The sequence below is a fragment of the Mangifera indica genome, chromosome 4 (assembly GCF_011075055.1).
Source record: "Mangifera indica cultivar Alphonso chromosome 4, CATAS_Mindica_2.1, whole genome shotgun sequence".
Lineage (NCBI taxonomy): Eukaryota > Viridiplantae > Streptophyta > Magnoliopsida > Sapindales > Anacardiaceae > Mangifera > Mangifera indica.
Genome location: NC_058140.1, coordinates 4,732,104 through 4,745,379, shown reverse-complemented (window position 1 = coordinate 4,745,379; position 13,276 = coordinate 4,732,104). Strand labels below are relative to the sequence as shown.

Here is a 13,276-nt window from a genome sequence, read left to right as displayed (position 1 = left end):
TTGTTATGTCCTTACTTATTTAAAAAAGCTTATTAATTAATATTAGTAACTTGTATTATATCGTAACATAATTATATTATAATAATTTTTATGATATATTTTAGAATCTTGTTATTTTTCACGTATTATCTGTGGTAGGGCTGGATTCGAATCGCGCTAAGCTTGAACTCAGCTCGGTTCATATATAGTTAGCTCGAGTTCGAACTCGAGCTTGACTGAGCTCAGTTAAGGTCGATTTGAATTTTATTTGACTCATTTTTCGTTATTAAAACGATATCGTTTTAATATATATTGATCAAAATGATATCGTTTTATATCAAAAATTTTAATTAAAAAATCTGACGGATAGCTCGAACTTGAGTTCGAGCTCAAATTAATTCGGTTTGAATCCAAGCCTAATATGTGGAGGTGTATGAATAGGGCTAATAAGTGATAATGTCGCATTTTAGCTGTGACGAGTAACGAGTTGACGGTGAAAAGGGGCTCACTATCATTTGCTTCATTAGTGTCAGTCTCACTTCTCGGCTCACTCCCGGCTCCGAGTGAACTGAATCAAACCAGAATAGTTTTTTATTTCCCCAAATCAAACGAAAACCTCAGCGTCTTGTTGAACTTGAACTCAATGAAGTGTCCAAAACCCTAAATTACAAATAAGTTGCTTAAACCCTAAATATAAATATTTCAGAATGATTAATGGTTATGATGATGCAGCAGCAGCAGAACTCGTCTGCACCGCCGCAACCCTGCAACGACGCTCTTAGATCCCCTACATCCACGCCTACTCCATCCACTCATGGACCTACTCTGCCCCGCCAAGCGATACCATTACAGATAGCCGATCATGTCATTGGCCCGGTGGTCCCTATCTCAGTCGAGCCCCCTGTGACGATGCCGGCGCGAGTCCGTTTAGAGGACATGACGTCCTACGATGGGGCCCCTTGTGGGTCCTACCTGAGGGCTGTTGAAGCGTTGTCGGGGTCGCTCATGAGGCACAATGCCGCCGTGATTGAATTGGGTAGCCAGGATGCTGCTGTTATGCGCTGCGGACTCGAAGCGGCTCGATTTTACTTTAGGACTAAATCACAATGTGCCGCCAAGGGAAGCCGTGGGGTCTATATCTATCGAGCAGGAAGGTAATGTTGTTTAGTTATTTAATTTTGGTTTGTTTTCCGAAATTCTTTAGAGATTTAGATTAATTGTGGGAAGAAAATTGCACATTAATTGATTAATTTAGTAGCTTTTGATTTGCTTTATTTTTCAAACTCATGAAATATTTCTGTGTGTTTGTTACCTATGGATCAATAAACTAAAAAAAGAAAAGGAAAAGAATTGGAATTTTGTTTCCTTGCTAGAGGATATGGCTTGATAGCATCAATAAATAAATGTTTTTCGATGTGTTGTGTTCATCTTATTTTTTCTGTTTGTAGTCACCATGCAACTTCAACCTAGTGTTTATAGGATGTGCTGATCATGTAAGAGTTCCTAACCGTAAGCCAAATGAGGAAACCATATACTATTAGCTAAGACGTGAAAGGCATTCAGGGTAGGATGATAAAATAAGCAAAGCAAAATTTAAGGTGATTTCCTGAGATTCTTCCACTGACTGAATCAATATTGTACTGACGGTCATATAGAATCATGAGATTTTGTATTTTGATGAAAATCTCAATTCAAGAAAGTAGTTGAAATTAGTTGATGCTTTGTTTTGCTATTTATTACCCACAAGAACTCATTAAAAAGGAATCTAATGATTACCCTTGAAAATAAGTTGAACAAAATTTAAACTGCAACCCTTTTCATTAGACAAGGTCACATTATATCTTTTAGACCTGGGAAGGGGATGAGATGGAAGATATGACATTCCATGTCTCATCTGACCATGCTTGGATATTTTTAGATTTATGTCTGAACAATCATTCTACCATAGCCATGTCTTTTAGATGTTGCAGTCTCATAGCTATTTCAACATGGTAACTTCCATGAAATAATACAACCGATCAGTTTGGTTGTTGGATTATATAGCTATTGTCAAAGTGTCACAAGAACTACCAAGGGTATCTTTGCTTTGACTTCTTCTTTAGAGCATATATGAAAATTTGTTTACTATTTGGTTTGATAATCTGAAGGAACTTTGTAACACTAAATGATCAAGAAGGATAGCAACATAACAAAGTAAAATAAAGTAAATTCTCTGAATCAATATGGGAGACCTGAATTTCAAAACTTTGAATAGATTCATAGAGAGTTTTTGTGCGAAACCCAAAATTTGAGCTTCTTTGAGTAGACATAAAACAGTTATATAATCATTAATAAGTTGTTCTTGAGTCATATAAAAATGATGCTAATAAAATTGATAAGATCTCTTGACAATAAACATAATATTTTGGTCATTAGATAAGCCAAACTTAAAGGAGATAGAGAAGATTAAGTCAAATGGTATCATCAAGTTGATGTTTTGTTTGACACAAGGTAGATTCTTTCTTCTTCATTTTTTGTGGCTTCTGATGAATGTGTGGGGCGTCTAGGATCTAGTTAGTAGGAATTAATTTATTTTAGGAATTTGAAAATTTCTTCACTTCTTGTAGTTAGGTTTAGTTGTAACAATTAGCTTTTGTATTTGAGTTGATTTTATGTTACTCGGGAATAGGTCTCTTTTCCTTTTTCTTGTGGCTGGCCACTTTTGAAATAGGTTCGTAATTTTTAGTTTATATAAATTGATTGACTAATGAGATAATGAAACAGAGTTTCTCTCTATAGCCTTGGTTCATTTTTACAGTGTTCTTTAGCCTTGGTTCTCTCTATTTCCTATTTGCTATGCTAACTTCCTTATATACAAAAAAATTCAAAACATTCAGACATTTTGTGTTTAAGAACTAAAAACAATAACTAACCAAGTATTTATATTGATCTGGTTTTGCTGGTGATTTTGGTGTTTGTGATGATAATTATGGTTTTGATTTGAAATGTAATTGGTCTACATCCACTGGTTCTTTAATGTATACTATCTCTTAACTTGAACTTGTTTTTCTACTAGGAGCTCTGTGCTATTTTAATTCTAGCCTGTTGCAAGTCTGAGATTGTTGAAACCCCTCTATATCTTTAATACATGTTGGATATAGATGAAGTTTGTGGTGATAGGTATGAAAAACTTAAAATCCTTTTCAACTAGGTTTTGTTACGCTTCTAGGTTTTGAATGAAGTCTTCGGTTGCATAGATTTCATTTTTCTGTTCCATGGATTGCAAGCTGCCTGTGATTGTTAAAAGCAGCTGATAATATTTCTGTTACTAGTTGCTTGGATTTGCTTATCTCTTGTCGTAAGTTTAATATTATTACCCACTGTGCACCCTAATTTAACATTAAACAAACTTGTCTTTTGTTAGGGCTTTGGAAGATTGGGACACATGTCCCCCGTGCATGGTTGATATCTTTAGGTGCATGGGAAAAGCAGCTCGTGCTGCTTTATTTATGATTGCAAGGCATCTTCGATTGCGAAGCGAGTATGGATGTGATGGATCTTCATTCTGAAATTTACATCCCTTGTAATTTTTAATTAATTTTAAGGGAAAAGTGTCTGATTTGTGCTTAAAATTCATATATGCAGCGTTTTCAATAGTTTACTTGATGATAACCCGTTGCCTCCTGGCGAGGTGTCTTCATCTGTGCTTGTCGCTACCTACTGTTATGCATCCATGCAAAATGGAAAAGGATCTATAGGTGGAGGGAAGCCATTGATAAATGGCGAAGTTGAGAAGGGATTATTAACAGTGATTTCCTCTGACAGTCCTGGTCTACAGGTACTTGGGGTTTGATTTTAATTATAATATAAACTACTGTGGTGTTATTTGATGTTGAGATATTGGTTACTTGTGGACTACATTCACATTAACACTCTTATACTCATTTGACTCTATAGTCACCCATATAGACACACCCTTTACACTCATTTTTGTAAGTTTATGAATAATATTATAAATGTGAAAATGATTTCTCTTAATCAATTCTTAACAACGTTTTTTTGTTAATATATTTTCAATCAATTATTTATATATATTTATTGTGTGTCGGATTCACAATGATGCATTGTGAAATTTTAACTAGAAAACAGGTGTAGAGAGTACTTTATTTTATGCAATGGCCCTAATATTGTCTATTGTGCTCATGGCTGCTTTTGAAGTGGTTTCTTTCAAGATCTGAATTTTAACATTTTTTGGAAGAACTTGATCAATATTATTCATACTGTCTCTTTTCATCTGCAAATTCTTTTCTTCCTTAGGTCTGTGATCCCAACGGGCGCTGGTACCTTGCAGATGGTGGGTCTTCTGCTAAAGATCTTGTACTGATTACAGGCAAGGCACTAAGCCATGCTACTGCTGGCCTTCGTCCTGCTGCCATGTATAGAGCTGCTGCTGATTATATGTCGTGCACCAATAATGGAGGGAGGTACAGTTATCGCTTTAAATGGGTTCTTATGATACATGTACTTTAGAAGATAAGTTGCTCATACTGAACTTCCATTTCAAATTAAATTAGCTGTTTGAGTGTTGTGGTTCAGGACATCACTGGCATTTAGGCTCATGCCACAGGGCAATGCTATATTAGACTGTTCTCCAATTGCAGCGGCAGGTCATGTCATTCCCCAGAGTTATGTGCCAATATCTGTAAGCCAATTTATGGACGACCTTTCTGCGGAAGAAGATGGATTGTGTAATCGTTCTGATAACACTTATGTGAGTACTATGTTTTAGCCTTTCACAGCAATTCATGAATACAAAATAGAGGCCCATTAAACTTTTATGAATTCATATTTTGTCATTTCATTCTTGTTCTCAGTTCTTGCCCATTAAATTGGGTTTCCGATGATTCAAGAAACCAATTTATGATATAAAATTGACTACTATTGTATTTGATCTATTTCATCACTTGTTATAATGTTGATTGATTGTGTAACACTGAAAATTTTATCCGAGAGGATGCCTTGATGCCTTTCTGCCATATAGAACATTGTAACTTTCTTTGTGCATGTTTAATATATGTATTCCATAAGTTTTTTGGCGGGAAGTCTTTGTGGAACTTTGCAATTTTTTCTTGTGCTACATTTGCCAACTGGATTTTCAAAATTTGTGTTTGACTTGATTTATGTGATTGCAGGTTGCACAAAATGATTTAAATAAGGAACCTTCATTAAGAAGCGTTCTCTCAGATCCCGTATCGTGAGTTCGTTGTCATCTCTCTTTATTTAAAGCTAGTTTCTTTTTTTTTTTACCAATTTTATAATACTAAGTTTATTGTCTTCTTTCTGACTCCTTATTGTTAGGCTGTTATGAGATCTTCTGTAGTTGAGTTACAGTTTCAGGTCTCAAAGCTTTGTTTGATTCTATTGTTACTGTTAATAGAATGGATTGATGATAAAGATGAAAATTGTGTGTTTTTTTTTTTAATTTAGTTTTATTTTTAATAAGAAACTCAGGTAAGCTTATGTAACTTCAGGAAAGTGAAACAAGCTGTACGGTGAAGTCCTATAATCACATCACTATGCGAATGAGTCAAGACAACCCCAAGAACAAAATCTAACTGAGAAACTGGACAGTGAAGTCCTAAAATCTAAAAAAGCAGACTACTCCTATAATCACATCACTACAGTCTCCCAATTCTTAGCAATAATGAAAAATGGCCCATCCCAAAAATCATGTGACCTGGAAGCTGAAAGAGAATCTCAAAACTTCTCCCATTAAATAAAGGTTCATTTTGTTTTATGTTTTCAAAGATTATTCTATTTCTTTCTGTCCCATATGATGCAAAATGTAGCCATAATAGTGCAACTCCATAATTTTAATGTAGCCATAATTACACAACTCCATCATTTTTTTTTCTCCCTAATTGTTCTTTATTTCTTGTGTATTTCCTCATATTCTGTGTTCTGTGTTCCCTTTCTTTCTTGTTCTCACTTAATTTTGTCCTTCCTGCTTGGTTGGTCTTATTTTTATCCTTCTTTTGCCCTCAGTTTTCTCTAATTTCTAACTTTTCTTTATCTCTGCCTTGATACCAATTGATAAGGAGAATATTTTAGAGTATATTTTTTATATTAACTTATCTCTCATCGTGGTTGGACTTTGGTTTCATATATTAACTATTCTTTGTACTCTATGGCTTGAGGCCAAGTCCTCAACTTGAGAATTGGTTTTGCTCTTTCTATATTTTTGTGAATAGCAAGCTGAACTAAATTTTAATATGGTTAGTATGTGGCTCTAATGGAAACTCTTTGTCATTTGTTGTTTATTTAGTGGTGCATTTCTCGAGGATGCCGTGGTTGTTTCGTGTGGACATTCATTTGGTGGTCTTATGCTAAGAAGGGTCATTGAAATAGTAAGTGGGCAATCCCTGATTCATTATTGATTATATAAAGTTTTAAATTATTGCATTGATGATGCGAAATGCATGTATGAAAGGACAGTTTAGCCATTATTATGTGTGCATTTGGTGAACCACAGTGGTGGGTTTAGATAAGCTGCCTAAAAATTTCAATTAAATTGAGCTAGGGAAATTGGAAATTTATAATAACATTGGATGAACCAAATATAGCATATTAACATGTATTTTGGAGCTTACCACTGTTTGTTTGATAATTAAGCTTCAGATACAGATTTGAAGAAAAATATTTTAGGTGGAACAAGAATGACCTGGTCCTTGAAGAATTGTATACTGTATACTGCATTAGGGAGGTTTTAAGTCAACTTACAGGACTTTAAGCTGAAGGATGGTGGGCTCAAGTCTGTAACACATTGTTCTCTTGTGGTTTTCTACAACTTAGATGGACATTTTCTTAATGGAAATTAGCAAATTGGATGTAAATTGATTATTAAGATTGATGGTGTTGATTTTTAACTAGAATTATGATTTTATTTGTTTCCATATCTATGCCTCCTCTTGCTCAATAGAAATGATGGGAATAACAGATTCTTTAAAGTTAAGTAGCAAAAGTGCATTTGATTTAAGATGTGGGCTATATAGCCAGGGGGAATATTTGTATTCAAAATAATGGAATTTGTTAGCTTTTTGTGTGATGATAGAACATGTTGGAGGTGCTAAAATTGATGTCTGCCCTTAATTACTGACACAGGCTGCAATCTTATGCTTAACTATGTTAAAGCTTCTGATGAAATTGACGTTTAACTGTTAATTTTATCAACTATTATTTACTTCACAGTCCAGATGTACCATCTGCGGCGCTGAGGTTGAGACTGGGTCTTTGGTCCCTAATCTAGGTACATTCCATTTCCTTTCATTCCCTTAAGATTTTTGTTCTTGCTTCATACCAATTTAATTTTTTTAATTCATTCAATTCTCTTTGACAGCTCTCAGAGCTGCTGCAGTAGCTGTGAAGCAAGAGGATGATAGAAGGCTGTTCCATAATGCTGCTCTCCGTAAGCGTCGGAAAGAAATGGGGGATCAAATGGATCCAATCAGAAAATCAAATAGGGTATATTTTGTTAAAGTGCATAATATTTCCTCAACTTTGGTCATTTTTTATGCTTTGGGCCATACGTATAATCTTAGGATCGTATTTAACATACCATAGAAATAATTGCTTTACCTAGTGGAAACAACACATATGGTTTTTGAATTCGGCAAATTGTACTAAAAGATTTTCATTGTATTTTCTAAGTAAAGTGGTGGAAGTGCACTAATGAGATGAAGAACAAAGAGGATGAGAAAGGATTTCTAGAGAAAACAAATAAATAAATTAAATTTTGGAAGAAAAAGGTTTTATAATAATAAAAAATTCATAATGTGTTTTATGGCTTAGGAACCAAGAGGATAATAAGGAATTTCTAGGGAAACAAGAAATATATGTTTCTTCGGGGAAAATGATCCCATAAGAGATTCATGATTTAGAGTTGATTGGTAACAATTTCATAATAGACCTTTTGACTTAGGAACAAAGAAGATAAGAAGGAATTTCTAGGTAAAGGCTCATGAGGAAAATTGATCTCATGGGAGACAAGATTCATTACTGATTTATAACAAATTCATAATAGGCTTTATAATTGACTTCACCATCTTTAATAAGTGCAGTAGTTAACACAACCACAATTTGTACATGAGTTCTAGGTATTAGGAAGACAATACAACTTTAGTTTATTGTAGATTTTATAGAAGACACTTTAGGATAATGATCTAATAAGAGATCCATAATTCACATTAATGGATACGAATTCATTATAAATTTTATAATGACTTATTACAATTCTCTTTTAAGCTTGTATTTATAGATTGTTTTACATATATTAATATTAAGATGTTTCACGCCACTGAAAGTTCACATATGGGTTAAAAGTGTAGATTTACCATACAACTAACTAGCTTGGCAACAATTGCCAGAATGCAATCAACATAAATTATCATGTAGGCAACACCTCCATCAACACAGCGCAACACAAATACAAAGATAGAAATACAAGACAAAGGGAATATTAGTTAATGGAATCCTTTAGAGATACGAAGTCATATGAAAAATTAGTCTTTCCAAAAGTTGAAGTTACATTCAAATGAATTTTCACTTGCTTTTACAGTTACAACACTAAGGATTTATATGGTAATTCCTTAAACAGCCTCCAAGCATAGATGATTCCCTAGATAGAACTAATGTCTAACTTTCCTTATAGTGAATTATAACTTACGTGATTCTTTAAATAATAGAAACCTTGACGTTGAAATAATCAGAACTCATAAGACTCACCAATGAGCTGAAGAGACAGGAAATAATAAGAAAACAGGTGTAATGCTTAATTTCTCATAAATCAGCATTCATTAAATCTATACTAGTATGAAAGGATTGGTTATACCTTGAAATTTTTAAATTCAACACTGTAAGATGTGTTAGAGAGCTAACGAAAATTTCTGTTGCTTAATAAATTGGAGTAAAAATCTTAAGTCTGGTGGAATATACATTGATACCCATGCATTGGAACACTTTTGTAAAGTTTTTGGGAAAAACAGCTAGTACAAGCAAATATCTGAGATAAATTGATATTTTCTTGGACAAAAATAGAGTTCCGGGAATGTAATATTTTTGTATTAAAGACACCTTGAAGAAAATATTTGTTATACAAACTATTTCAGTAGTTTCAAAAGAAAAAAGAAGCTCAATAATATATATGATTTATACTACATTTAACACATCAATATGAGCAGCATAATTTTGTTTAGATGAGTTTATTTGGATTGTTAATTATTTGTGCAAAGGAAAATGGAGATGTCGCTGTTGATGATGGGTTGCATAGAGGGGTGCAATATCCATTTTCTGTTAATGAGAAGGTGCTAATTAAGGTGATTATTTTTCCCATTTGGTACTAATCTGTTGACTCAGAACATGCTGCTTGTTTAGATATAAGTTTTAATGGCAGACTGAATTTTATAGGGAAATAGGAGGACGCCAGAAAAATTTGTCGGCAAGGAAGCTGTTATCACATCCCAATGTCTCAATGGTTGGTAAGTGGGACAGACCTAACTTATCATTCATATTGTTTTCTGTTGCTTTCAATTAAAGATACAAGTATATTTTGAGACATTTTATCTGCAACTCTTTGTATTAGTGGTATACATGCTTGTGAATCACTTGAAGTTTCTGCCATAATAGGCAAATTGTTAACCAGTACTATTAGGTAAAGCATCACTGTATTTATATCTCATTTTGTTTTTGTAGGTATTTGCTTAAGATTATTGGAAGTGGTGAGAATGTACGGCTTCAATATCGTTCTCTTCGAAAGATCTTGAACTCTCCTACCATCGAAGACGGTCGTACTGCACATCCTATTCAGAACAATAGTTGATGACTTCAAATTTGTTTGTTTTAGGAATTTTACGTCCTTTCATCTGGATAGCACACAATTAGTCATGTATAACCTTGTCAAGATAAATGTGATACAAGTTTCTTGTAAGTTATACTGTATTTGCATGTTGATTTAGCTACAGAAAAGAGGTAGTCCTATAACAAGCTTGTAAAGAAAATTGTATTGGTGTAAGAGGTTGACAGCGAGATGATTATTATCAATCATGTATAATTTTTTTTGGTTGGAAGAAAGCCAATTTTCTCTTGGTTACATGCAAGATGAAGGCGTTCCAAAAATAATATCAGAAGTAGCCATTTGATGAGTACTATCTTTTTTCTAAAAGGTTCAAAATGATATAGTTTTCCTACATTAGAAGTGATCATGAGGAAGCTTATTCGATGGACCTTCGGTCTTGAATGAGCAAGTAAAATGGTATAGCAATTTCATAGAGCTTCAACAATTAGTCCAAACCATATTTTCCCTTATTTCTCAGGATGAGATTGTCCCCACAGAATATTCATTATCCCTTTATCCAAAATTCAAAATTTCAAACCTCTAGCAATCACTAGCAAGTCTTGGTTTCTTGATTCGAAGGAGGTATTATTGAATCATTTCGAGTGCTCTTTGTGATATTAAAAGCTCCGAAAGAGAGGAAATCTATGTCTGTTATCCAGAACTTGTAAAACCTTGCGTTTTCTGATGGATTTGAAACATGAGTGGAAGATAGACAAATGAGGGTTTTATTTTTGTTAGATTATTGTTATTTATATTTTATGAACTTAGAGTGAAATAGGCATATGATGCAATAGAATTGAGTATTTTTCATGAAAAGAGGGGATATTGGTTAATATGGATAAAATAGGTAAAATTTAATCTAACGTTGAATATAAATAGTTAAGCATATTCATTGGTTGGGGGTGGCCCTTGCCGTGTCACAGGCCATGTCATGCTAAGGCTCGTTAAAAGACAGACTTTCCAAGTTGGGCTATCCCTTTAAAAAATCAAAGTTCGGAATATGATCCATAATTCTTTTGGATTACACCTCCAAGGTATATTTATCCTAAACGCGGGTTGTGACATAGTTTGTAATATTACAGGTCATGCCTCTTTGAGCCAAAAGTCTATTGGTCGTTATAGGTCTATGAATAGTTGTCGAACGCCCTCTTAATGGTCAGTGTGGATCAACAATTATAGGCTTACTCTAATGGTGACAAGTAGGGGTTGGTAGTCATGGTTGGTCAACATGGATTCTTTCCTAATGACCAACAACTCTTATCAATCACTTTTTGGCTATCATTTTTTTTAGTTCTTTTTTACAAGTACGGAGGACATTAGGAGACCTAGAATAAGGGTTCACATAATCATTTAGAATGCCTAGAGAAGTGAACTATGAAGTCCTTCTGAAGTTGTTTAGGTACTACATGTGGACAGAAAGTGATATAATTTAGCCTTGAGCGTGAAATACATGCAAGTCGCTAACAACCATGAACGTGACATCCATGATAGTCGACTTTTGTTGAACCTTATTTGGGTTCTTTGCTCAATATTTCAGCAGCAGGTAATGGTATGTGTCCAAATATTGTTCATATAAATAAAGCCAAATGTCATATGAATAGAAAAATTACTTAAAAAAACATAAAGTGATGTAAGTGTCTCTACATAGTCATCCATACATTTAATTAGCGTGAGACCCCTATTGATTCTTTTATCATCCTTTTGCTGTACCTACCTCCTACAAAAGTCCAACGCTTTCCAACTATATGTGTCTCCATTTTTATAAGCTTTAGGATCCCAACTCTTGTAAAGGAAGGGCAGTGCTTCCAATATAATATTTTCGATAAAATTATGTGTATTTAATTTTGAGTATATAATTATATATTCAAATAATATGTTATTATATAATTAGATAATTTTAAAATAAATATAAAATAATACTCAATCATATAATGACACATTATTTAAATACTTATAGGTGTTTATAGAACGACACAATAATGATGGAAACAATATAGAGTGGTATATATAAGTTGAAATATGCCTCAAGGTTTTGTGGTGAATTGGAATCCATTATTGTCGGACACTCTTAACATTCATAACATGCAAGTTGTCTCAGTCCAACTCTTCATCATCATTTAGAATCCCCTTTGGGTATCCCTTCATCATCACCATTATCAGTTGACTCTTCTCGGGCCACCTAACCATCCTCGTTGTCTTTGCTTTCAGCTGACTCCATTTCGTCGATTATGTGTTGACCATTATTACTTTTGTAATATATTCCAACTTGTTGAAGCCATTGTTCTTATTCAGTATCTGTCACATAAAGAACAAACAATTATGAGGCCTACATGGTGAAAAATAAAGCATATAATTAATGATCAATATTGACAAAACAAAGAATCATATAAACATCATATACAACATGAACAAAATGGATAGTCAGTAGCACTTTCTTCTTTTGGATGACCTCCTTATTACCACTTCATTCGTTGGTTCTTGACTTTAACTCCATTTTAGCGTACAAGTTCATGCAGTATTATATAGCAGGGAGAGTGCACTCTTCATTCCTTTAAAAGCGTATCATGCTTAACTTTCTTAGATTTATTTTCTTGAAATCTCTTAAAACACCCTCTGGTTGTCTCTTAAAGATTGCCTAGGGTCTCGTCCCACACAATTCTTCTTCACACAAGTAGAAGTTAAAGTAATCTAACCCATAATAATTTCTCATTCATGAGTAGGGATGGCAATGGGGAGGGGATCTCAATCCCCGTCCCCACTACGGGGATGAAAATGATTCCCCGTCCTTCCCCGCAAAGAAAAATCCCCTCCCCATCCTCTCCCCGTACCTGCAAAAAAAATATATTCTTTTTACTTTGTAAATACAATATAAATATATTAAATAACAAAATTAAGCAAAATAAAAATTGATCTACTATTTCAAATAGCATAAATATAATATATTAACTCTTTTAATATGCACAACAAAAACTTAAATAAATTTGAAAAACACAAATAATTTAAAACTATAAAAATATATTAGTATTTTAAATAAATATATTAATATAAAGGGACGGAGATAAGGGCGGGGAGGGGAAGGGTCGGGGCGGGGAGGGGACACATGTATCCCCATCCCCGGCCCGTCCCCGATTACGGGGATTTTTTTTCATCCCCGTCCCTGTGCCCATCCCCTTCTCTGTTTCTATTGGGGAATCCCCTCCTTATTAGGGTCGGGGAGGGTCGAGACCTCTAAAATCAGGCCCAAATTGTCATCCCTATTCATGAGAAACCTCTTCTTAGGTTTGCTCAAATTCTCCAAAATGTATATGAGGGACAACTTTAGTACATCCTTAAGGAGTAATTTGCTAAATGTTTTCGCCATTGCATGAACTAGAGTTACCCTTATAAAGTGAAATCCAAGATACAATTTTACCCCAACTCAAATTCTTT

At 34.0% G+C, this 13,276-nt stretch overlaps 1 protein-coding gene across 1 annotated transcript; it reads left to right on the top strand.

The window, feature by feature from the left end:
- Positions 1 to 448: 448 nt before the first annotated feature.
- On the top strand, positions 449 to 10,109 carry LOC123214549. Its single transcript, XM_044634382.1, has 12 exons — positions 449 to 1,133; positions 3,383 to 3,499; positions 3,604 to 3,796; positions 4,276 to 4,442; positions 4,555 to 4,729; positions 5,151 to 5,212; positions 6,284 to 6,365; positions 7,207 to 7,264; positions 7,355 to 7,479; positions 9,246 to 9,329; positions 9,421 to 9,491; positions 9,706 to 10,109. The coding sequence occupies exons 1-12, from the start codon at positions 694 to 696 to the stop codon at positions 9,830 to 9,832; spliced, it is 1,701 nt and encodes a 566-aa protein (XP_044490317.1). The 5' UTR covers positions 449 to 693; the 3' UTR covers positions 9,833 to 10,109.
- Positions 10,110 to 13,276: the final 3,167 nt, after the last annotated feature.

Coding starts and splice junctions, on each gene's coding strand:
- LOC123214549 (XM_044634382.1), top strand. CDS start 694: ATGGTTATGATGATGCAGCAGCAGCAGAACTCGTCTGCACCGCCGCAA. Junction 3,797..4,275: donor CTGACAGTCCTGGTCTACAG/GTACTTGGGGTT, acceptor TTTCTTCCTTAG/GTCTGTGATCCCAACGGGCG. Junction 9,492..9,705: donor TCCCAATGTCTCAATGGTTG/GTAAGTGGGACA, acceptor TTGTTTTTGTAG/GTATTTGCTTAAGATTATTG.